Consider the following 23,978-nt stretch of genomic DNA (forward strand, 5'->3'; position numbering starts at 1 on the left):
AGGTGTGGTGCGGTGTGCCCATCGTCTACTTACATATGAAAGGATCCAAACAAACGTATACAATAGCCAGAGGGCCAGCGATTACCTTTGTTTATAAAGTTTTAGGGATACATAATTCCATGTAAACATTTGTAAGACTTGTTATAAAAGTTTTTACTTATAAAAAGTTTAGACGTATCACCTTTGTTCTTGATCAGCGTGTCTTACTAATTTATGCTTGCTTGTTACCTCGAACCTATAATACGAGTATAACATTTTATAAATAACTAGATCATCGAACTAGCTTCAGACGTGCCTGTTTGTGTAACCTTTACCTTGATGATCGTTTCTTTATAAAATATAAGGACCTTTAGTCTCCTCTTTGTTTATCATTTATACACTATATTCTTCTTCATTAGAAACGTATATACTAGGTTTCTTCTTTCATAAGAAACATTAGAATATATATTTATAAAGAAAAAATATTCCAATTATACCCTTGTCTTATTTAATCTATATTTCATTTATTATCTGATTAATGTATGGGTTATACCCCCGACTACAGTCTAAGTCATATATAATAAAATTATTAGGCATAACCCCTACCTTGTATGGATGCTTTATAACATTTGCCTAGGCTTTACACAGGCAACACTTCAATTTATCTTCGGGTAATCGAGAAAATAACCGACAGAGGTTCTACTGCTAGCACGTATTTCGAGACAACGAACACGTTGGAACGTCGGATCGTGGCACGTACTTCAAGTTTATATGTGTGATTGGAGTGTGGATGAACGAATGAGACTAAACCCTATGGCCACCTATTTATAGGCTAAACTCTGTGCTTTTGCGTAGCACAAAGCAATATAACTTAGGCGTTCGCGTATCGCGAAGGACAAAACAACTGCCTCAGAATATTTAATTCCTTCGCGTATCGCAAAGTGTAATCGGATAGCCGCTCGTGTCGCACGAAGGACAAGAGTAGGCGCGATGTGTCAGCACGTGTGACCACATGGTGGCACGTGTTGCCATGTGTCAATTATGGGCATGATTACTTCACAACTATTTCGCGTAGCGCGAAGTATTTATTAAATTCCTTCGCGCCGCGCGAAGTAATTGAAAACTCAAAAAATTCATTTTAGTCCCTCAACTTCTAATATCGACATATTTAACCCAAAATTTTTAATGATGTTACACTTTACACAAAACTTTCTCCATAAACAAATGTTATTTCTGTACTAAATGAACAATTTTAATAACATTAAACGACAAGATGCCTTATTAGCACGCAATGAAATAGTGCCTCCAGATCTTAAGTGCGAAAATAACCGCGCAATGAAATATGCTGCAGGCTCTTGTGGTCGGTGTATACTGTACATTTGGTGCTATACAAATAGTGCCTCCAGATCTTAAGTGCGAAAATAACCGCGCCCAGTTCCAAATCATGAGTGGTATAATTCTTCTCGTGCACCTTTAATGACTTTGTTTCTTTGCATAAGTACGCACCCTAATCCTTTCCGGGACGCGTCACAATAAACTACCAGATCATCAGTTCCCTCTGGAAGACTCAGTATCGGGGCTTGGCATAGTTTTTGTTTCAGCAATTGAAAAGCCGCTTCTTGTTCTTCTCCCCAAACATAAGCATGATATTTTTGAGTCAAAAGAGTTAAAGGTTGGGCTATGCTGGAAAAATTAGCAATAAAACGCCGATAATACCCAGCTAAACCCAAAAATTGGCGAATTTATTTCGGTGACTTTGGGGCTTGCCAATTTTTGATGGCTTCAATCTTGCTCAGGTCTACATTGATACCGTGTCGGTTAACAACGTGCCCTAGAAATTGTACCTCTTGTAGCCAAAATTCACAATTTGACAGCTTGGCATACAACTTCTCCTTTCTCAACAGCTCCAAGATAGTTCGTAAATGCTGCTCGTGTTCTTCCTTGGTTTTCGAATATATTAAAATGTCATCAATAAACACAATAACGAATTTGTTGAGATACGGTTTACAAACTCGATTCATAAGATCCATGACAACTGCGGGAGCATTAGTTAGTCCGAACGGCATAACTAGGAATTCGTAGTGACCATAACAAGTTCGGAACGCCGTTTTAGACACGTCTTCCTCTTGAATTTTAATTTGATGGTAACCGGATCGAATGTCAATTTTCGAGAAATAGTTTGCCCCTTGAAGTTGGTCAAATAAGTCATCTATTCGTAGAAGAGGGTATCGGTTTTTGATGGTAACTTTGTTTAATTCCCGGTAATCAATGCACATTCTAAAACTTTCATCTTCTTCTTTACGAACAATACCGGTGCTCCCTAAGGAGAATAACTAGGACGAATGAAACCCTTATCTAACAACTCCTGTAACTGGTTAGATAATTCTTGCATTTCAGAGGGTGCCAATCGGTAAGGTGCCTTAGCAATAGGGGCTGATCCTGGGATTAAGTCAATACGGAATTCAACCTGTCGGTTCGGTGGTAATCCAGGTAGATCATCGGGAAAGACATCGGTGTATTCACATACAACGGGAATCTCTTCTATGCGATTCTCATCAGGGTTCTTTATAGTTACGTTTGCCAAAAATGCCATACAACCTTGGCGTAAACATTTCAACACTTTGAGATGAGACACGAGAGGTAATATCGAACCAGACTTCTCTCCTTGTACTACAATCACCTCACCATTCGGAAAGGGAATTTTAACTGTCTTGTCGTTACACACAATCTCCGCCTTATACTTGGTTAACCAGTCCACGCCGACAATAACATCAAAACTTCCTAACTCTACCGGTAGTAGGTCAATAAAGAATGGGTGGTCATTAAGAATAATGGAACAGTTTTGGATTATTTGGTTGACAGTTATAGAGTTACCGTTAGCGAGTTCTATAGTATAGGGATTTGTTAGTTCACTAACTGGCATATTACCCAGGGATACAAAACTAGTGGAAACAAAGCTTCTATTGGCACCAGTATCAAATAATACAGAAGCATATTGATCAGAAACAACAAATGTACCTGTTACTAAGTCTGGGTCTTGTCGTGCTTCTCCAGACCCGATAACAAACGCGCGTCCCCGAGACGCCCCAGAGGTTGATGCTTGGTTCCGACCGGTGACTGCTCCTTGATTCAGCTTGGGGCAGTCTTTTCTAAAATGCTCCGTGCTACCACATTCATAGCAAGCACGGCGGTTTGCTGGTGCTATGATTTGTTGGATAGGTTGTTGACGAATCGGTTGCGGTCTAGGTGGTTGCGGACGACGAGGTTGAGTTGCTTGGGTTGGTCGGTTGACAATTCCCAAACTGACTCTACAATTGGGACCACTGTGGCCCGTTCTCCCACACTTCTGACAGATTAACGGCCTGCACTCACCCACATGATGAAAACTACATTTATCACATTTTGGCCATGGTCTCTTGTACCTGTCTCGTTTCACCTCAGAACTGCTCATGACATAATTTTGTATTTTCGGGCGTGCACGCTTATTTGTTGGCCTTCCTTGTGACCCTGATCCATAATTGGTTCGCTTCATACTCGATGATTCCCCGACCATTCTCAACACTCCGCTTCTTACCAAGTCAAAAGTTACGATGCCGGCCTGAGTCACGGCATTCTCAAATGATGTATGGCCAACAGAGTTCACCAAAATCCTCACTTCTGGGGCTAAACCCCAGATATAACGTTCAACTCGTTTGTCCTTGGGAGTTACTAACCATGGTACTAGGCGAGCCAGTTCGTTGAAGCGGTTGGTATACTCCAGATGATCCGCTCCTTTCATTTCTAAACTCCAAAGTTTATGTTTTAACCTTTGTACTTCATTCTTTGGGCAAAAATGTTCTAGCATTAATGTTTTGAGTTCAGTCCATGTCATGTGATTTACCGTATCTTGACCTTTTATCTGCACCGTAGTGTTCCACCACATTAATGCGTGATCAGTAAATGTAGAGGCAACATACTTGACAATGTTTTCGGATGGACAATTGCTGATATTGAGGACAGATTCAGTCTTTTCGATCCATTTGATAACCCTATTGTTATTGTTTGGGTTCGGTGGGGGATTATTGTTGTTGACATTATTTGCATCAGGTGGGGGATTATCCGCATTGGTAGGGGCATTTGTATTAGGTGGGGGATTGTTATTTGTAACTGTTTCATTGTTGGTTGGGGGAACATTATTGATTTGTTGCTGGTTTGTTTGTATATTGGCATTAACACCAGCAGTTACTTGTGTTACAATAAGTGGTATTGCTGTCTGCATTTGCCGAGCAATCATCTCCGCTATTTCTGTCTCAGTCATTGGGGTTGCTTTCTTTGGGGCCATTCTATAATGATAAACAAATATAAATCAATTAATACTAATTCCAAATACAGGTAAACCAGATAACATACTGACATTTCACAAATTATTCCGTACATTGATATTAAAAGGTACATAGACTTAGCATGATAAAGGCCAGTGCTTGCATGTATATATCAAGATCTGTCACTAAGTGACTGTTAGACTTAACCCTATAAGGGTCAGTGCTTGTAATAATGTACAAAATTGTGCCCCATATTAACATAACATACTACTATATATATACATGGAGTATCAAAGATTAGGTACACATATTTGTAATATTCCGCATCTATCCATATAGACGATAGGCTAGCCACAAACATAAAAACAACAACACTGTAATCATCCAGTAACAGTTCCACAGCCGAACTGTCACCCTATCCAAACACCAGTGGTAGTAGGTATCTGACTGCTGCAAGTTCAGTATTATCTGATGTAACGTTGATAAGCACTAGGTCACGTCCCTCCTTTCCTGGTTAATGTTAGCTATGGCTATCGAGTGGTCTATCACACGGTCAGTCAGGACAGCCATCCAAGAGTTGTTTCCTGCATTTGGGAGGTCAGGGCGAGGGGTAGGTATACTCAATGAACGGGAAGATGAAGTATCCGCCCTAGGACGTGAAGGTCCTCCCCGGTCATGGGTAGATCTGAATGGAATCGAGGTAGGGTCAATCGGGGTTACCCTAATACGAGCAGTCTGTCGGACTCGCACAGTAGCTGAAGTCGTCGGTGACAGGTGAATAGGTGGAGTGGGTAATCTGGCTACTCTAGCAGGTGAACGATACTGACTGTTAACTTCGTTTTGATCCCTGCGTGGTGACCTCGGTGGATAACTATCGCATCTGTAACCGGACAAATCAGGCACATTCCTGGGTAGCTCTCTACAAATAACTTCTTCTTCCACCTCTTCCTCCTCCTCCTCCGGTTCCTCTTCTGGGTCCTCCTCTTATGGATCCTCTTCGGATTCCTCTTCTGGACCTCCTCCTCTGATTCTTCCTCAGGATCCTCCTCAACAGAGATTACCGGTTCTTCTTCCCATACGTAGTCGTTATTCCTTGACATGACTCTGCACAAGGTTAGTTATAAGAATAATATCTATTGCTATCGCTAACTATTGTCGAGGAGATTAATTAATTAAACCAAATTTAATATTAATTATATTAGAATATAATATTAGTTTTATTACAATTTTAATTTTAATTATAATTAAAATCAATATTGAATATAATGAATATAATATTCATAGTAAAATTTACCGTCATCAACAGTATCGTACGTACACGTATTCATACACCTTGTCCCAAATAAGCACGTATGAGTGTTACATATATATATACTTTCACATTACCTTTTATACACATATGTTGCCACTTTTACATAACCACACGTTCCGCGACTTCTCCCCGAATTCCCTCGTACTAGCAAGTCTGTTATTATGTTCCGGATCACAATAACTCACTTGCCCTACAAGTTCATCCTGGCATCCATCAGTATATAATATTAATTTATTATTTAAATATTTCCCAGAGTTAATCGAGTCTACGGTTATATTTTAGGTACCCTAAGGGATAACCTAATCCTTTATAACCAATGGCTCTGATACCAACTTCTGTCACACCCCGACTAGCACAATGCGGAAGCGTAAAACGGGAATGTAACAGACACCTCTGGTATCAAGACATTGTTTATAAAGAAACATTACAAACTAATTTACAATATATTACAACTCATTATTCTATCATTGTTTTACAGTCTAGGTGATACAAACAAAACTGGTTCGTTAACTATACGTTCTTACTACTAACACCCTTGCCTCTATTCACATAGCATCAACCACACACCTTGAGCAAGTAACAGATCACCAAATCATTCCGATTTAGGTACACCTGAAAAGCAGTTTAAAACGGGTCAACTACTAGAGTTGGTGAGTTTCACGAGTTTCAAGAAAACAGTAATGAGTATTCACAAGTTAACACTTGTAATCATGAAATAAGTATGTATGTATGTAAATGATGTAATTATGCTAAGCTACAGTGAAGCCTTGACTGTATGTGCTGCGTGCATCCATTTCCCACGCTCAATCAACCACTGTAGCCCCTTTCCGCCCACAACATGCCCCAAGTAGCTATGTCTAATACTACATAGCGTGTTGTATAATTATGGTCATGTGCAAACGGGGTAAAGTCTCAGCAATACATGCCCGCTCCGTTTGGGTTTGTCAAACCAATAGTACTATTCACAAGCCACCGGCTCGAAGTTAATCACTGTGTTAGTGGGGACTTTCGTGTGTTAGCACTTAGATAATTCACATCAATACATGTTTCAGGTATGTATATGTAATCAAACATGTTTTTCACCCCAAAAGTTCGTAAAACTGTTTAAAGAGTAGGGTCATGAAACTCACGGTTTAGTAGATAATCAGTACTGTATCAGCTCGTGGTTTGTTCGGTCCACTATCAGTAGTTCCTATAATTAATATTATAATATTATTAATATTTTAATATTATTATAATCTCAATACTAATCTGGGCTGTATAACTAATCTGGGTATAGTTGGAACGCCCAGAAAGTGGCAATAGGCTTTGGTTGTGATGTTGTTCAATGTCTAATACTTAAAACCGAACTTGGCTCAGATTCCCGTTTTCCCAGCCGAGCCAAGTTGTTTGTTTACGCGTTCAGAAAACAGTTATGGGAAAATAAGCTTGGGTAAATGTATTGGTTAACAAAATGATTAAGTTATAAAAAAAGATCACATACTGGGGTCCCGGATTAGCCACGGGGCTCGTTTCCGTTTATTCAGTTTGATTTGAGAAGAAATGCGCACAATCCACCCGGATTCTCCAGGTTTCACATAGAAAAGTTCATTTTACTTAATTAGTCCAAAAATATTATTTTTTTGATTACTCTTGGTGTTTTGATATTCCCGCAGGTTCGTTAATCGCGAACTTGCCGGTTTTTATAAAAACTGAATTTGTTTAATATTCAAATTAGCATAATTAATTAACCGTTAATCATTAAATTATGAAAATATAGCCACTTATCAATTAAATATGTAGATTTTTATAAAAATATTTCTGGAATTATTTACTGATTTATTAATTTAGAAAAATTCATTTTATCAGCTATATTTCGCCTAAAAATCGTCCGTTTACTCCAAACAATTTCCAAAAATTCCACAAAAATTCTTGAATACTCAAATCATGTCCCAAATCAACCTGTATCAATTCTAGAATGTAAAAAGCTCGTGCGATATTCTTTTCGGCCCAAATTCGGCTATAAAAATTCACACAAATGCATATAAACAAAATACCTTTAAACTTCTCCAAATGATCCCAAATTTCATATGTGATCAAAATACATCAAATATGAGTTCCCAGAAAAATTTCATAATTTTTGAAGTATTTTAGCTATTTTTCCCAAATAAACATCCCAATTCGGTAATAAATTCGCCAAATATTCTCGGATGGTCGAAAAATTACCAAATTATAACAGGGACTCATTGACATGGTTCCTGATGTTCCTGCAAAATTTCAAGGCCTAACAATATGCACATCATAACCATAACCTAAACAGCCCGTAAGCGAGTGTTTCGGCATTACCTTAGCGGGTTTGGCTCGTTTCCGACTTTCTAATCAAGTTTTCAGGTTCTTGTGCTATATTCAAGCTAGATACAAGTCCTATATCACAAAACAAACAATTTTTCATCAACATAACAGCCCTTTAACTTAGGGTTTCGGCTAGTGCACAAAAACGAACTTTTGAACCGTAAAAACGCCGTTTCAACCCTTTAATCCGTGTTTATGGCCAAAAAACTATCAAACTAGGTTCCCTACCATGTATATGATCAAAACATGTTTATGGACCATTTTTGAGATTTTTACATGGTTAGGAATGATTTTTAGTAATCAAGACATGTTTTTATGGTATTAATCAATGTTAAACAAGTACAAAAGTTACTTATTTAAGCTCCTTACCTTAGGGTTTGAAGGATTCTGGAAAATCAGGTTTAGAGATGCTTGGAACTCAACTTCTTATAAATTAGAATGAATAAACAAGCTTGCAAAACAAGTTTTATAAAATGAATGGGGGTGGGGTGGGCTGGTCCGATCGGAGGCTTATGGCCCATTTTGGCCCAAGTTTCTGATTCTAAAGGCCCAAAAACGAAAAGCCCAGTCCAAATTTAGTTCGGGTTCGGTTTTTGGCGCGAAAAACTTATCGGGTGCGTTAAACAGTGCGAAAACGAGTGTTTTTCGGCTAGTTTTGAGTAAAATTATAAAAACATACTATATGTTTGTAAAAATCAAAAATTTTTTCACGGATTCGCTTAAAACATTTCAAAGAAGTTTTTGGTAAGTCTTTTTCGGCTTAACGGATGATACAATGCTTGGTTTGTAACTATCTTTCGCGTTTAAATCTATAGCGGGTAGTTAAACGACCATGTTTTCGTTTAACTTGTTTGCTATCAAACTAAGGCCATATTACTAATATTTTAGCTTGTATAGATCGTATATAACTTATAGATGCCCCCCCCCCCCCCGAGATATCTGGGTCATAACCCAACCCGTTCGGTTAATCGTTCGTTTGTTACGCAAAAGGCGTTTATCTGCTTAATCGGTAAATACGTACTGAGGTGTACCTTGTTTTGGCTCAAATGTCACAAGAAAGCTCAAAAGAAATACAATTAAACTATAGAAATTAAATGATTAAATTAAAAAACCTATATTTTATCAAATTAAATAGTTTACTAATTAGTTCAAATTATATTTTCTAATGAAACATGAATACAAATATACGCAACTTCTTCATAATCACGAAAAATATGCACCTATTGATTTTCTAAGCTGTAATTATATATTTAACAGAGTAACGAATTCTAACAAAAGATGATAAGATATTTCATTATAAATGTCATAAAAAGATAACATCATATATAAAATTAGCATGACTAAAACACGCTTTTGTATAGATTTGAAACAGATGGATGATAACTCATAGATCCATGAATGTTGGAATAAATACGTGAGTATAAATTGATATTCATTCATAATTTCTTATTGTTTTTTTTATCTTCATAGACCTATGAATACCGTTCACGAATTTTTATCACATTCATCTGCTACACTAAAAAGTGTTTATAAATTAATTTAATAAAAAAAAGTAAATGTGATTTTATTGAAGATATAAATATATTTGATATACTAACATATATATCCACATATTTTAATCTATATAATTTAGATAATTAGTTATTTGATTAAATAATGGATTGATGTGTTTTATATAGTGACATAAATAAATTTTCATTAAAATTAGGAAAATAGTTTGAGTTGGATCTAAGGAAGAACTCCAGGTGACATGTGTTCCCGGTTATTTTATTTTATTAGCATATGTACATATATTTGACCAAAATATATTCAAAATCATGGCATTTATAAAACAATTTCCGGCTTGAAAATGATTAATCTAGATGTGAGCTGTACATTAGATTTCAAAGAAGATCCAAGATCTTGTAGATATTAAAAACAAAAAATGTCATTAGTCAAGAACCCAAACTTTGATTTGTAAGGTCAACATGCAATAATGCATCAATAACATAGTCTCAATACTCCTTATCTAGAAATTGTCCAATTCTCAAACGCTCAATAAAATTAAAAATTTCAATAATTGCATAGTAGTTAATGTATTTTTGATTTGTTAACGTCAAAGCGTTTTAATAAAGGTGGCGAAGGCAATAAAACTCAGGCCTATATAAAGCAACAAAAGGAAGTGCATGTAGCAAAGCAATAAGTAGAACAAAGGCAAAGAAAAAGAAACAATGACCCTAGAAAACATCCTACATATGAATACTGGAGATGGAGAATCAAGCTATGCCAACAACTCCTTGATTCAGGCTTGAGTGATACCATAAACTTTTGCACATGTTTAACAAGATGTATGTCTTAAAACTACTTTGTTATTATTTTCTCTCCAGGAAAATGGGATACAACAAGCTGTGCCATTTTTAAAGCAATCAATCAAGGGTTTAGCTAAGCATGATGTTTTCAAGAATTGTTTCACAGTTGCAGATTTAGGATGCTCGTCTGGCACAAATACGCTATTGGTTGCGTCTAATATCATTGATACAGTGCATGAGGTGTGCCAAGAAAATGATCGTAAAACACCACAGTTTCAAGTGTGTTTAAATGACCTCTTTGGAAATGATTTCAATTCTATTTTCAAGTTATTACCCGACTTTTATGAAAGGCTTAAGGGGGACAAAGGAGAAAGTTTTGGCCCTTGTTTTGTTTCAGCTATTCCAGGTTCCTTTTATGGTAGACTCTTCCCTGACCAAAGTTTGCACCTTGTTCACTCTGCTAATAGTAACCATTGGCTTTCTCAGGTACTGATATCCAACTTTGTAATTCTTTTTTATGATATGATTTTAAGTAAAGTTGGTTGCAAGAAAATATTATGTATGATAAAACTATATTCACTCTACATGTGATAGGTGCCTCAAGGCCTTGAAATAAATGGATCAAATATATGCATGGCGAAAACAAGTCCTCCGGATGTATACCAAGCATATGGAAAACAATTTCATATTGATTTTACAAAGTTCTTACAAATGCGCTCCGAGGAATTAGCTTGCGGTGGAAGCATGATTTTAACTTTTCTTGCTCGGAGTACAGTTGATCCAAGTAAAGATGATTGTTGTGCACTCTTGGAGCTACTCGGACAATCACTTGTCGACATGACCAAAGAGGTATATATGTGGTTTTTCGGTATCCAAATTTGAATTCAAATAGAGAATAATAATCTTGTTAATAAATAATTTGCTTTGCTCGTGTGACTAACCAATTACGCTTAACTAATACTACAGGGAATGGTTAGTCAATCAGACATTAACTCATTCAATGTCCCATTGTATCTTCCATGTGAGGATGAAGTTAGGAACATTATTGAATACGAGGGATCGTTTTCTCTTGAAAACATGAACGGTTTTGAACTAAATTGGGATCCCTACGACAAAGATTACACAAACATGTATGATTCTAATGAGCTCAGCCAAATCCATGCGGAGAACATAACAAAACTTATGAGAGCGATTCTTGAACCGTTGTTGATTTCTCATTTCGGGAATTCCATTATTGACATGCTATTTAAGAAGTTTGGGAAGCTCGTGGCCGAATATCTCACAAAAAAGAAACAAAGAAGCCTTTTTGTAACCATTTCATTGACCAAGAAATGAACAATCAATGTGTTCATAATTTTTCTACTGGTTATTTATGAAGGAATAGTTATTTTGGATGATCTAGATCTGCTCTTTATTTTGGATGATCTAGAACTGCTCTTTATTAAATGAAAATAGTATAATACTCACCAACAACTTATTTAAAAGATAATAACATCCATAATTTAAGAAATAAGAACTAAATTATGCAAATATGTAAGTAATTATATTGGGCTAAAATAAGAAAGTCAACACATTGAACGTCATGATATATATAATATCAACATTGACTAAATGTGGATGTAAGCTTTAATCAAATTTTTAACAAAAATTGTTTGAGAGTAAAGATTCTTTAAATCAGTACACGACTATTCTTCACTTTACTTCTTCGGAAAAACACAATATATACCCGACAACGCTGAAATATATCTTTAAATCTTGTTAAATTAATATGTGAAGAAACCTAAAGGAGCCAAAATAATAAGCTTTTCGTCCTACAGGCACCATAGGATGATAGGAGTAAAGAACATGCTTCGCTTTCAAAGATTGTCATGCACTAGTGCACGACCATGTGAGAATCGAAAGCCGGATTTGGTGGCTGCAAGGTGATGTCTGGTACATTCCATAATGGTGAGCGTTTAGTCGTGTTCAAGAACTATATATTTGGATGACCAAAATGGATAGTGGTAATAAGATATGTAATGTAAGCCTCGTATATAAAAATGGTTCAATTGTTTATTGTGGATATATGGGCCTTCGAATTTGTCGGGAAGTTTAGTAAAAGACTGAATGATTTAGAGTGGGGCTACTAGACATGATTATACAATAGTTTGGCTAGCGGAATTCCTATTTTTAATTAGGCCAATGAAATCCATCGTAAAGATTAAAAAATAATAAAGGAAAAATAAGTGAACCTGATCCATTGAATTATGACCATATCTGCTATTCTGATATTCAAATTCAATAGAGTTCGGAAGTCTTGTTTAGGCTCATTAAAGGGTGTCAAGAGGATTATGTTCAATGGGCTTATTAAAAGTTTGTTGGGCTGCTAAAGGATTATATTAATTGGGCTTAACAAATTGTGATTCCAGAAAATAGTGAAGTGTTTGCGGGTGACACATTGGGCACAACAAACGGTCTTATAAGACCAAGTATCAAGTCCCAATCGATAATCAAACAAAATAACACACGTGATAAATTAGAAAAATATAACTCTAAAACGGGTTGTAAACTCATAACCATAATCACTACTTTGATTAGGTTATATGACCACGACTCAATACAATTAAAGATAAATTCGAACTCCTAATTAAATAATAAATAAAACCGGCATGTTAATATACTTATATACTAATCCTATTAGCTATCCAAAATTAAGTACAACTCATTTAATTTATCCTTGATTTATTTAATTAATTAACTCAATTTCCATAACTCGGAAATTACGTCCAACAAAATAATATTCAGCATTTGATCGAGTTAATTTTCGATGTGGATCATGGTCAACAGATCAAAGGTGATCTGGGTAAGATTGTTGCTACGGTTCAATCGAACATCATCAAACACAAGTTAAAACTCTATATAAAGCTAGTGTCTGTCATTTGGTATGAGTGTCATAGATGTGATAGGTAGTATAGGCCACTTTTTTGGCTCATTTTGAAAATGTATCGGTTAAAGACTTACGGATTGTCTTTTTTTAACCGGTTATGGTCTAGAAGGTCATTAGGCAATGGGTCAGATTTGAATTACACTGTGTATAAGCCAATATAGAGAGAGTAATCCAAGCTTATGGGGACAAAAATATTTCAAATTTTTTTTCAGACAAGTTCCATTTTCAGTCATTGTGCTTTAATACCAACCTGTTACACCTTGCCTATACGGTGGTGTGACCCTGATCGGTTTGTGTCCTGTTGATGCGAGTTTCTTAATATGACGGAAGTAAATTAACATAGGAATATTTGAGATGTTACTAAACCATCAACTCAAGTTTTTTTTTTTTTGAAGTTTCAATCATAAAACAACCAAATCTATAACATGACCTTGTCTAGTTTTGAAACATGCTACTACGGTAATTAAACATCTTTTCAAAATTCTAAATAGTTTTGTCTATGAAAGCCTTATGCTTTGGGTCCTTAAGATTCCTAATGATCATTTGTGAGACGCGCTTAAGATTCCTAACAATTGTATGTGAGACATGCTTAAAACGATCATCTTAAGCTTTGGGTCCTTAAGATTCATAACGAACAATGTGAAATAATAAATAACAATTACTTTGATCATATAGTTTTGGTAGTTTAATCAGCTTGCTAGTATCCAGTTTTGTGTTCACCAAATGCACAAACCAGTTGCCCAGAATTGAGTGTGTACTTGGTCATAGTTAACATGCGTAAAAGATTGGTACCTTCCTACATGCACATGTTTACTAATTAAACGTATTGTATGCACCAAGTGATTTAGTTTTATAAAACATCTAAAGTAAGATAGTCTTAGGTTTGAAAATTATTCGATATGCATTCAACTGTTTTAGTTACGGGAGTTTTTGAGTTTCCTGTCTTGTTTCTTCAAGGTCGTCAAAGGAGATCTTCAACCTATTATCGGGTGTACATGTTTCTATATCCTAATAGGGATTTAGTTTGTTTTTGTTTGGCCGGTATGACGTATGGTAACGTTATCACAAATTCTAAAAATTGAGCTTATGCGAACTGTATTAATGTCTAAAATATTTTCATACGATCAGTATAAGTAATGGGCCGGGTCAAGGATTTGTGTCGATTTTTCAACAAAATGGTTGGTTTTGAGTTTATTTTTAATTAGGTTAAGGATTTGCTACTGATTTAGCTTCTTACGTCTCTAAGCAACCTGCATGATCATTTATAGAAGTGATAATTCTTAATCAAGGCCACAAAAGGATGACTACAACACAAAGGCTACTGAGACCAGCTTCCAGATTGCTATTAAGTATTACCCTCTAGATAAAGATTGCCCTAGTTCTTCGCGTGTGTATCACACTGGTTAAATAAATGAAATACTAAATGAATATATTTTTTTAGAGTAAAGTGTCATTTTCGTCCTTGTGGTTTAGCAAATAATGTGAATTTAGTTCAAAAAGTTTATTTTTTACATATAGACCATCCACGTTTTCCAATTCTTGCCAATTACATCCAAATCACTAACCCCGTTAAATTTAATTGTTAAGTCAGAGGTAGACTTGTCTTTTCATTATTTATTTATTATATGAGTAAAGAATCAAAATCGCTCCAGAGTTTGGTCACATTTGCGAATTTCGTCCAAAAATATTTTTTTTCGAAATCAGGCCTTCGATTTTTCCCAACCGTTGCCAAATTCGTCCAAATTGTTAACTCGGTCTAAATTAAATGTTAACTCAAGGGTGTTACTATTCTTTTACATGTTTGTTTTTATTATTATTATTATTATTATTATTATTATTATTATTATTATGTGCTTGTTCGATAAAATATATAACATCTTACGATTCCTATATTTGAATCCAATATAGTATCCGTTTGTTTATTTTTCTTTATTTTTAGTCATACAAAGGGTTTAGCTTAATATAATAATAACAATGTAAACAAACATGTAAAAGGACAATAGTACCCCTGAGTTAACGTTAAATTTTACCGAGTTAACAGTTTGGACGAAATTCGCAACAGTTGGGAAACATCGAGGGTTTAATCACGAAAAAAAATATTTCTGGATGAAATTCGCAAATGTGACCAAACTTCAGGGACCATTTTGGCACTGCACTCATATTATAAAGAAAGTGAAAAGACATGTCTACCCTGACTTAACGATTCAATTTAACGGGGTTAGTGATTTGGATGTAATTGGCAAAAATTAAGAAACGTAGATTGTCCATATGCAATAAACAAACATTTTGGACTAATTCGCATTATTTAGTAAACTATAAAGACAAAAATAACACTTTACTCTATTTTTTTATTTAAATTTACACATAATAAATCTGAATCATAGCATTATGACATGAGATATATTGTGTATTATTTATACACGTGTGTAAAATATAATCCACTTGGATATCTCTATATTTTTATCTTAATTTGAGAGTATTCTTAGCAGCTCCTTTATAATTATGTGAGAGGAATCTTTAAATTTTTTAAATAGTTATAAGTGGTTGTGAACGAAGAAGAGATAAAATTTTAAATAGAAGAGTAAATTTAAACTGTTCATGAGTTCATTCTCTATTTATTTTTTAATATATTCGAAAGTGATTGTAAGTAGAAGAGAGAGAGAAAAAAAAGATAATTATAAAAATATAAAAACGTATTATTTAATTTTATATAAAAAATACAATGTTTTAAGTATAATTATTTTTTTTTTTGAATGACCAATTAAGTAACGCCAGATACTCCGTACACGACCCCCATTGGTTAAAGGTAGCCCGAGCCGGCCACGAGTCTGGACGGACGGAGCCCCTAGCGGTCCACCTATTGAGGGATTCTCAGGATAAAATCCGACCCCCCGCCTGCCAAACGGCATGACAGCGAGTAGCTGGTAAAACCGGGTGAGATCGGGACTCGAACCCTGACAAGCCAGGGTCATCTCTCATATCTTTTATATAAATTGGTGATAGTGAGGTTTGAACCCCTAACACTTACTAGTAAAGTGAGTGCTCTACTATTGAGTCACGTCCAATTTAATTTTTAGTATAATTATTGAGATTGAGATTATAAAAGCTGCAAAAATACTCCTACTTCATTCATATCCGTTCAAAATGATGGAGACTAGAGAGTTATCCACCATACATTTTGCTCTTAATTTATAAATAAATGTACATAACTTCTTAACTTTTTCTTGTTGTATTGATAAGAGTATATGAGTGAAGAAAAATGAATATTAAAAGACAAAGTGACCAGTTGCTATGCCATGAAATCTTAACCGTAAAATTTATTAAAAAGCAATAATAATAATAATAATAATAATAATAATAATAATAATAATAAATGGAAATGAATATTATTGAATTAGTTGCAAATCAATTAAGAAACTTTTGTAACTAAACCATCCTAAATAAACCTTTCTTTTTCGTATGTAAACTAAGTACCTGTATCATAACGAACAGAGTTGTGTTCATTATTGGTTTTTTTTTTTTTTGCCGTAAACTATATCAATTGCCAGTGCCATAATGATACAAAAATGAACCGAACTTAAACCGATTGAACAATGTCGGTACCAATATCCGTATTATAAAAACCTGTGTTGGTATTCGTTTTCATGTTTTTGGATTGATGTAAAATATGATGTTTGTTTTCAAATATAACGTTTTATAAAATTATGAATATACGTATTGTCGTGATGCGCATAGTAGTATATGTGTCTTGTTATCAATTCTATTTGAAACCAAGCCACTGCAACGCTCTATAGTGACGATTACCAAAAGGTTGTCACTAAAATGGATGGATGATCATGCATCAAGAACTAACATGGATGGATGATCACGACAATGAATATATCTTAGAATAGTTGGTGTACTTTTTGATCATGTCGATCTTTTGTAAATGTTGCTACACAAGAATGTTAGACCGCGGTTTGCTATGGGGCTGGTTATCCAGTCACGGGATTTTAAATTGGTAAGGTTATGTTTCGATGACCTGACAGGGGTGGCTCGTGGGACAGCGAAAATAAGTTCGGACTTTAGGCCCCAAATTAATTAAGGCCCTCAAGTCTAAAAAAACATTTTATATAGATATATTATACTGGGTAAAGTAAACTCAAGATAATGTATTGGTGTTGTGGTAGGCTTGGTTGTTAATAAAATATAGGTTATGAGTTCAAAAATTTTAATTAAGCATTTTTTTTCTTCACAATTGTCATGAAAAGATCCCAAAATCTTGTTTCGATTTAGGCCTCCACGGGTCAGACATGTATATTAGTACTCATGTCAACCCGTGTAAAAAATACATTTATATTGAAATGCAATTAAAAATACTAGAATAAAGTAAATAAAAAAAAGGCTTGAAGCAAGAGTATGTGCGTGCTTCTATAAGTTGTACATTGCCACGCAAAGTCCGTTTTAAAAAAAAATAATTGATTGTAGATAAAAATTCAGGTGTCACAACGAGACAGGGATTGATTATATTGGCCAAACATGACAAGGCTAGATTAACCAATCACTAAACCCTCGTATATAGAGGGTTATGCATTATACAATGACAGGAATACATATATAAACATACGAACGTAAATTAACTAGAGTTTGGACACATGAAGTGTTTATTTCCTGGTCAATAAAATATTTACAAAAAAGTATCTTGTTTTCTTTTTTGCAAGATATTTTGCCATATTCTTCCCAAACTTCTTAAATAGCACATCAATGATGGAATCTCCGAAATGAGAAATCAACAACGGTTCCAAAACTGCTCTAAGCGATTTTGATGCATTTTTCCCATGAATTTTGCTTAACTCAATAGAATCCTTCATGCTTGTGTAATCGATGTCATGTGGATCCCAGTTGAGATTAAAAGCATTCATGTTTTCTAGGGAAAATGACCCCTCATATTCAATAATGCTCCTAAGTTCATCCTCACAAGGAAAATACACTGGGATATTGAAGAAGTTAATATCTGATTCTGGAACCATCCCCTATATATTTATATTATCAATTAATCATAATTGGGTATTTGGTTTGTCACGTAAAGAAAAGCGGAATAACTAGACATTTCAACCAAAAGATTACCTCTTTAGTCATGTCGACAAGTGATTGTCCAAGTAGCTCTAAGAGTGCACAACAATCATCTGTAGTTGGATCAACCTTACTCCGAGCAATAAATGCTAAAATCATGCTTCCACCATGCACTACTTCCTTCGAGCGCATTTGTAAAAACTTTGTGAAATCAGTATGAAATTGTTTTCCATATGCTTGGTATACGTTTAGTGGACTTGTTTTGGCCATGTATATATTTAATCCATTATTTTCAAGGCCTTGAGGCACCTGTCAAATGTAATAGGGACTATAATTTATGTCTTCATCTTCCCAAATATTTTCTTATGAGCAATTTTAGTTATCATCATATCACACATAAGAACCAAGATTTAGAAATTATGCATACCTGAGAGAGCCAATGATTACTATTAGCGGAGTGAACAAGGTGCAAATTTTGATCGGGGAAGAGTCTTTCGTAGAAGGAACCTGGAACACCAGAAACAAAACAAGGGCCAAAACTTTCTCCTTTTTCCTTCTTAAATGTTGCATAAAAGTCAGGTAACAATTTGAAAAGAGTATTGAAATCATTTCCAAAGAGGTCATTTAAACAAACTTGAAACTGTGGTACTTTACGATTTATTTCTTGGCACGTCATTTACACAATGTCGATAACACTAGACACAACCAATAGTGTATTTGTGCCAGACGAGCATCCTAAATCTGCGAACATGAAACAACCCTTGAAGACCTCATAATTAGCTAAATCCGTGATTGTTTGCTTTAGAAATGGCACAGCCTTTCGTATCCCAGTTTCCTGGAAAAAAAAAGTACCAAAGCAATTCAAGACACCATTGTTATATATATGCAAAAGTTTATGGTATGAGATTATGAGTATGTATCACTTATACCTGAAGCAATGAGTTGTTGGCATAGCTTGATTCTCCATCGCCAGTATTCATATGTAGGATGTTTACTAAGACCATTGTCTTATCTTATTGTTCCTTGCCGTTGGTCTTCGTATTATTCTTTTAAAAAAAGATGCATAGAGGTCCTAATATATGCTCCTTGATACTCAAAACCAGTACATTTTATCTAGCTCTCACTTACTTTTTATCAGAGTAAATTGTGATTTCGTTCTTCTTGTTTGTTGAAATTACGACTTTAACCCATGCAATAGTTTAAAATATACGGTTTCAGCTCATGATTTTTATACGGTTTCAGCTCATGATTTTTCATTTTCATTGCAATTAACTCCAAGCTTTTAACTTTGTTACATACATGTGTTAAATAGGAGGGGATTTTGGTCTTTTTATTTTTAACTTCAGGCTGGCTTTTAACCACCACCACTCTTAGGCCACTAATCAGTTTTAGTATTTACATAAAAGTGTTTACGTAGCAGAAATTATTTATTATATGAATTTGTAACATTTATAAAATTATTCCAAGAGTAGAAGCAAAAATCAAATGTGTGTTTTGGTTTTGGACCATGCTCGTCAATTCCTTAATTTCCATAATCATTTTGGTTCCTCACCTATGTGAAAGTACCTCATTCCAGAAATATCATCTTTATCTTCCTATACTATACTAAATTAAAGCAACATCTCTTTTCACATGTCATTTAACTAGGTTATCCACATACGATACCAAGTATACAATTTCTATAAATAAATTATCCATCTAATAAGCAGTTTAATTTTAAACCTTAACTCCTATGTTGGAGAATGTTTCAAAATAAATTGTTATAATCACCATTTATTGAGTAACAAAGGCAATTAATTGTCTTCATTGAAATTTTCTTAAATTTTGAGACTTTTTTATTTTATTTTTTTTGGATTTTGGTAAATTATTTATAAACGTTTAGGCTGGATGTTTGGATTGAAATTTTATCTTACTATACTATTAAAGCAACATCTCTTTCCACATGTCATTTAACTAGGTTATCCACATAGGATGCCAAGTATATAATTTCTATAAATAAATTATCCATCTAATAAACAATTTAATTTTAAACATTTAATCCTATGTTAGAGAATGTTTCAAAATAAATTGTTATAATCACCATTTATTGAGTAACAAAGGCAATTAATTGACTTCATTGAAATTTTCTTAAATTTTGAGACTTTTTTATTTTATTTTTTTTTTGGATTTTGGTAAATTATTTATAAACGTTTGGGTTGGATGTGTGGATGTTTGGATTGAAATGGTGGTTTAAGTCACGAAGTTTGGATTTTATTGTTGTTTTATTAAACGATTTAATCAAAATTATAATTGTTATATCTCATTATTACATTCATATTTGTAGCATTATTTATGTTGTGTACTTATAATTATATGTTATATAATTTCAATAAAAATAGTTTTTATAGCAAACAACTTATGTTACAACATCTACATGTTTACGATTCATAGCTTATAACATATAATTTCAGTATATGATGAAGTTTTAATTAATATGTATTTTTATAGTTCATGGTATAAGTTAGAAATATGTTCTAAATTGTTATTTATCTATGTTTTTCTTTATATGTTGGATTTTTTTAATTAAAACAATAATGTGATACCTTATAATAATAATGATAGATTATCTGCCTTTTACAATTCATTAAAACGTATAACACATACATACATACATACATATATATATATATATATATATATATATGAAGTTTTATATATTTCCACCCATGTGTAACACGGGATCTAACCTAGTAAACTAGTATTTTAACCCCCGCAAAACACTGCAACTGAAGCTCAAATCTTGGTGTCCGAGAGTCAATTGAATCTCCTCGATTTTGACTATCAAAGCTTCTAATTCTAAACTTTCAGGTTGTTTAACATTTTCAGAGAGACTGTTAAAAAAGGTCCGTAGTCCAACATATTTTTAACAGCCAAACATCTTTATAGCAGCCCACTTCAGTAATGATTCAACCAGCTTAAGCCATAAACTAAATTGTAAACCCAATATAAAGAGTGGAAACAAAGCATCACATAAAATAACTCGTAAACACAGTTTAAAGGGTGGCATAGGGTAACCAATAGAAGATTGCATTTTAGTATAAAATTCCCTAAGACAAATGTATTTAGGTAACTTGGACAACGTCCTTTCGATTCATTAATTGTAAAAAAGTTAAATGAATAAAGTGCAAAAACAAATCTAGTTACTCGCTTACTCCATAGTACCCGCTACTCGCGTCGTCCTATATCTTCGACCCTGTTGTCTGAAGATGCACCTATATTAAATATGTATCTACAATTCCTATTCATGTTAACCTCACTACACCACATAACTTTCGTTTACACAAAAAGGATATAGCTGACAATTGAAGTTAGGTATCAACATTTACTCCACTTTAAATTCAGTTGAAGCAAATGATTATCCCTATGCATGAATAAACACCCAACTAAATAAACTACTTATGCCCTTATCTTCAATATCTAACTAACCAATCAAAGCAAGTAAACCCCAAGACCAGAAACACACAGAAAACTAAACTTAAGAACGATACTATCAATGTTGAAAGTCAACTCCAAAAGATCACACCCTTTCTTAAATGAGCTAACAAATTGCTTCTACAATGTTTCTATGCACCTCCCAACTAATTGAGACACTACCAAGTAAGAGATAAAGAAACACTATATTAGATTATCCAAACATCTAGCATGAAAAACAACTCATTGTCACTACATTATCCTATCAATTTGAAAACCTAACTACCTAACAAAATTCGTCTTTGACAGAGATTTCACATGGTTTGTGCCCAACTTGTACAACGGCACAAACCTATCATTATCGTAACAACAATTAATTTGAATCAGAAATTAACATCACATAACCCTAGCTTTCGTGTTCCATTACCTAATACAATTTGAGGACACGCTCCTAAATCAAACATATTCATGATTTCACTTGAAACGCATCCTCTGATGATCAACGTAATTCGTTGTAGACGGAAATCGCTAGTAGGGTTGTAACTCTTCTAATTGACCTGCGAGTAGTGTCTCCATAAGTGGATTGGGAGTGTTCGTCTGCGAAGGAGAGAACAACAACGAAGCATTCAATCGATGTTGTTGTTGAAGACTTCAAACCCTAACACATCATCATCGCTCAGCTCAGCACATCATCATCGTCTGTCAATACAGTAGAAGGCATGCCAGCGCCCTTACCGGAGTTATACAACAAGCCAACGGCTTCACTGGTGCAGCGCAATCAAACCATGATGATGGCCATGGCGGTGAAGTCAGAGAGAGAGAGACAGAGACAGAGAGAGAAGCCAAATCAAGCAAGACTATGACATCGGGAGAATCAGAGAGGTCCAAAAGTTTGTACAACCCATAAAAGATAGACGTACAAACCTAATGCACAATACAATTGTTAAGCAAGAGGTACAACAACATGAAGCACAAACTCTTCCGTTTATATATATATATATTTATGAACACAAAATAGGGATAGCTGTGACACTCAAACCCGATGAGAAAACCCGAAACCCAACACAATTGGAATTGGTAATACCCGACCCATTAGAGATTGAGATTAGCTTTGAAACTTTTCATGGGTTTAAGACATGTTTGGGATTTATAATATACCCAATTACTCGTTAACATTGACCCATTTACCCGATGTACACGAAGTAACTTTTTTATATATATTTATATAGTATTTTATAATTTCTAAATATATTAATTAATTATTCTATTTGATAAATGAAATTTTGAATGTGGTGTAACTTTTTTGTATTTAATTTCTATATGATAATATGAAATTTGAACTCGAGTTTCTGTATCTAATTTCTATAATGTTTTTTTTATATATTTGCTTTTTTTTATATGTAGTTGTATTTTGTCAAAACCTGATACAAAACCCAAAAACCGACAGGTAATTGCCCGATAATTACCTGGCGGGTGTGGGACGGGCTTTGAAATCGGTATGGATTTGGGATTACCTAAATCCGAACCAAACTCAATCCATTTCCATCCCTAACAAAACGTGATGAAATCAATAACATGTTAAATAACTGGATAAACACTAAGCTAACCCCGTGGGGGTTTAGTTTAATATCTCAACCAAGGATGGATTATGACCAAATGGTTATGGGTTTTGACAGCTTCCACCTATAAAACAAAACACCATGAGCTCATTACGAGAAATGGAATTCGGGGGTTCTTCTCGTAACCACCCCCGGCGTGAGAATCAGTATGGTAAGTGATGAGCAATTTCTTGGAGGGAGTAGGGTTAAAGATCTCTTTACCATTGATCCTCTTTGAGTATTTATAGTCGAATGGAAGGAGAAGGATTGGGCCAGCTGTCCCACTCAATGGAACCTTCTAATCTCATGGCTGAGCACAATAACGATTCCTGATTGGACGGACATTTGGCGTATGGAGATATCCATTGTAGATAAGTACAGCGCTTGCCTTTCTATAACTGGTCCATCGTGCGATCGTGGGTATTGTAGGAATCTCGACCTATTATTGGTCTTTCCCCTCACTGTCAAGTTCAAACATACCTTTTAAGCACGACATATCTTCTGCTGAACTCTTTAAGTTAATAAGTGTAAGGTATGCCTTCCGCGGAAGTTATAGCTTTTGTGTGGGTGATCTTACGCTCCGCAGATGGCTAGTTTTGCTTTTTAGTGTTATGCGGATGGTTTAGTACCTTACCTCCACAAGTCCCCCCAGTCCATTATTTCTTCCGCGTTGGTTCACCGTGAATGGAATTTTTGACTTGTTTGGTCTTTGGCTATAGTTTTTGGTTCGCTGCTTTTAGG

General features: G+C 34.7%; 1 protein-coding gene and 1 pseudogene across 2 annotated transcripts; one reads left to right on the top strand and one right to left on the bottom strand.

The window, feature by feature from the left end:
* Positions 1 to 10,133: 10,133 nt before the first annotated feature.
* LOC143572155 (S-adenosyl-L-methionine:benzoic acid/salicylic acid carboxyl methyltransferase 3-like) lies at positions 10,134 to 11,546 on the top strand. Its single transcript, XM_077057384.1, has 4 exons — positions 10,134 to 10,208; positions 10,290 to 10,697; positions 10,806 to 11,060; positions 11,178 to 11,546. Exons 1-4 carry the CDS (start codon positions 10,134 to 10,136, stop codon positions 11,544 to 11,546), a joined length of 1,107 nt encoding a protein of 368 aa, XP_076913499.1.
* A 6,234-nt stretch (positions 11,547 to 17,780) lies between these two features.
* Positions 17,781 to 19,195, bottom strand: LOC143572156 (S-adenosyl-L-methionine:benzoic acid/salicylic acid carboxyl methyltransferase 3-like; annotated as a pseudogene). Its single transcript, XR_013142220.1, has 4 exons — positions 19,119 to 19,195; positions 18,617 to 19,024; positions 18,244 to 18,498; positions 17,781 to 18,149 (listed from the first exon to the last, which is right to left on the bottom strand). The product of XR_013142220.1 is annotated as an S-adenosyl-L-methionine:benzoic acid/salicylic acid carboxyl methyltransferase 3-like (transcript).
* Between the last annotated feature and the right edge of the window lie 4,783 nt (positions 19,196 to 23,978).

The sequence above is a fragment of the Bidens hawaiensis genome, unplaced genomic scaffold (assembly GCF_021521415.1).
Source record: "Bidens hawaiensis isolate Kalapana, Puna unplaced genomic scaffold, B.hawaiensis_p1.1 tig00025755_1, whole genome shotgun sequence".
Classification (NCBI taxonomy): domain Eukaryota; kingdom Viridiplantae; phylum Streptophyta; class Magnoliopsida; order Asterales; family Asteraceae; genus Bidens; species Bidens hawaiensis.

Excerpts from the sequence above, each read along its gene's own strand:
- LOC143572155 (XM_077057384.1), top strand. The coding sequence starts at position 10,134 with ATGACCCTAGAAAACATCCTACATATGAATACTGGAGATGGAGAATCA. Across the intron at positions 10,698-10,805 it reads GTAACCATTGGCTTTCTCAG|GTGCCTCAAGGCCTTGAAAT; the intron begins GTACTGATATCC and ends TACATGTGATAG. Across the intron at positions 11,061-11,177 it reads TTGTCGACATGACCAAAGAG|GGAATGGTTAGTCAATCAGA; the intron begins GTATATATGTGG and ends CTAATACTACAG.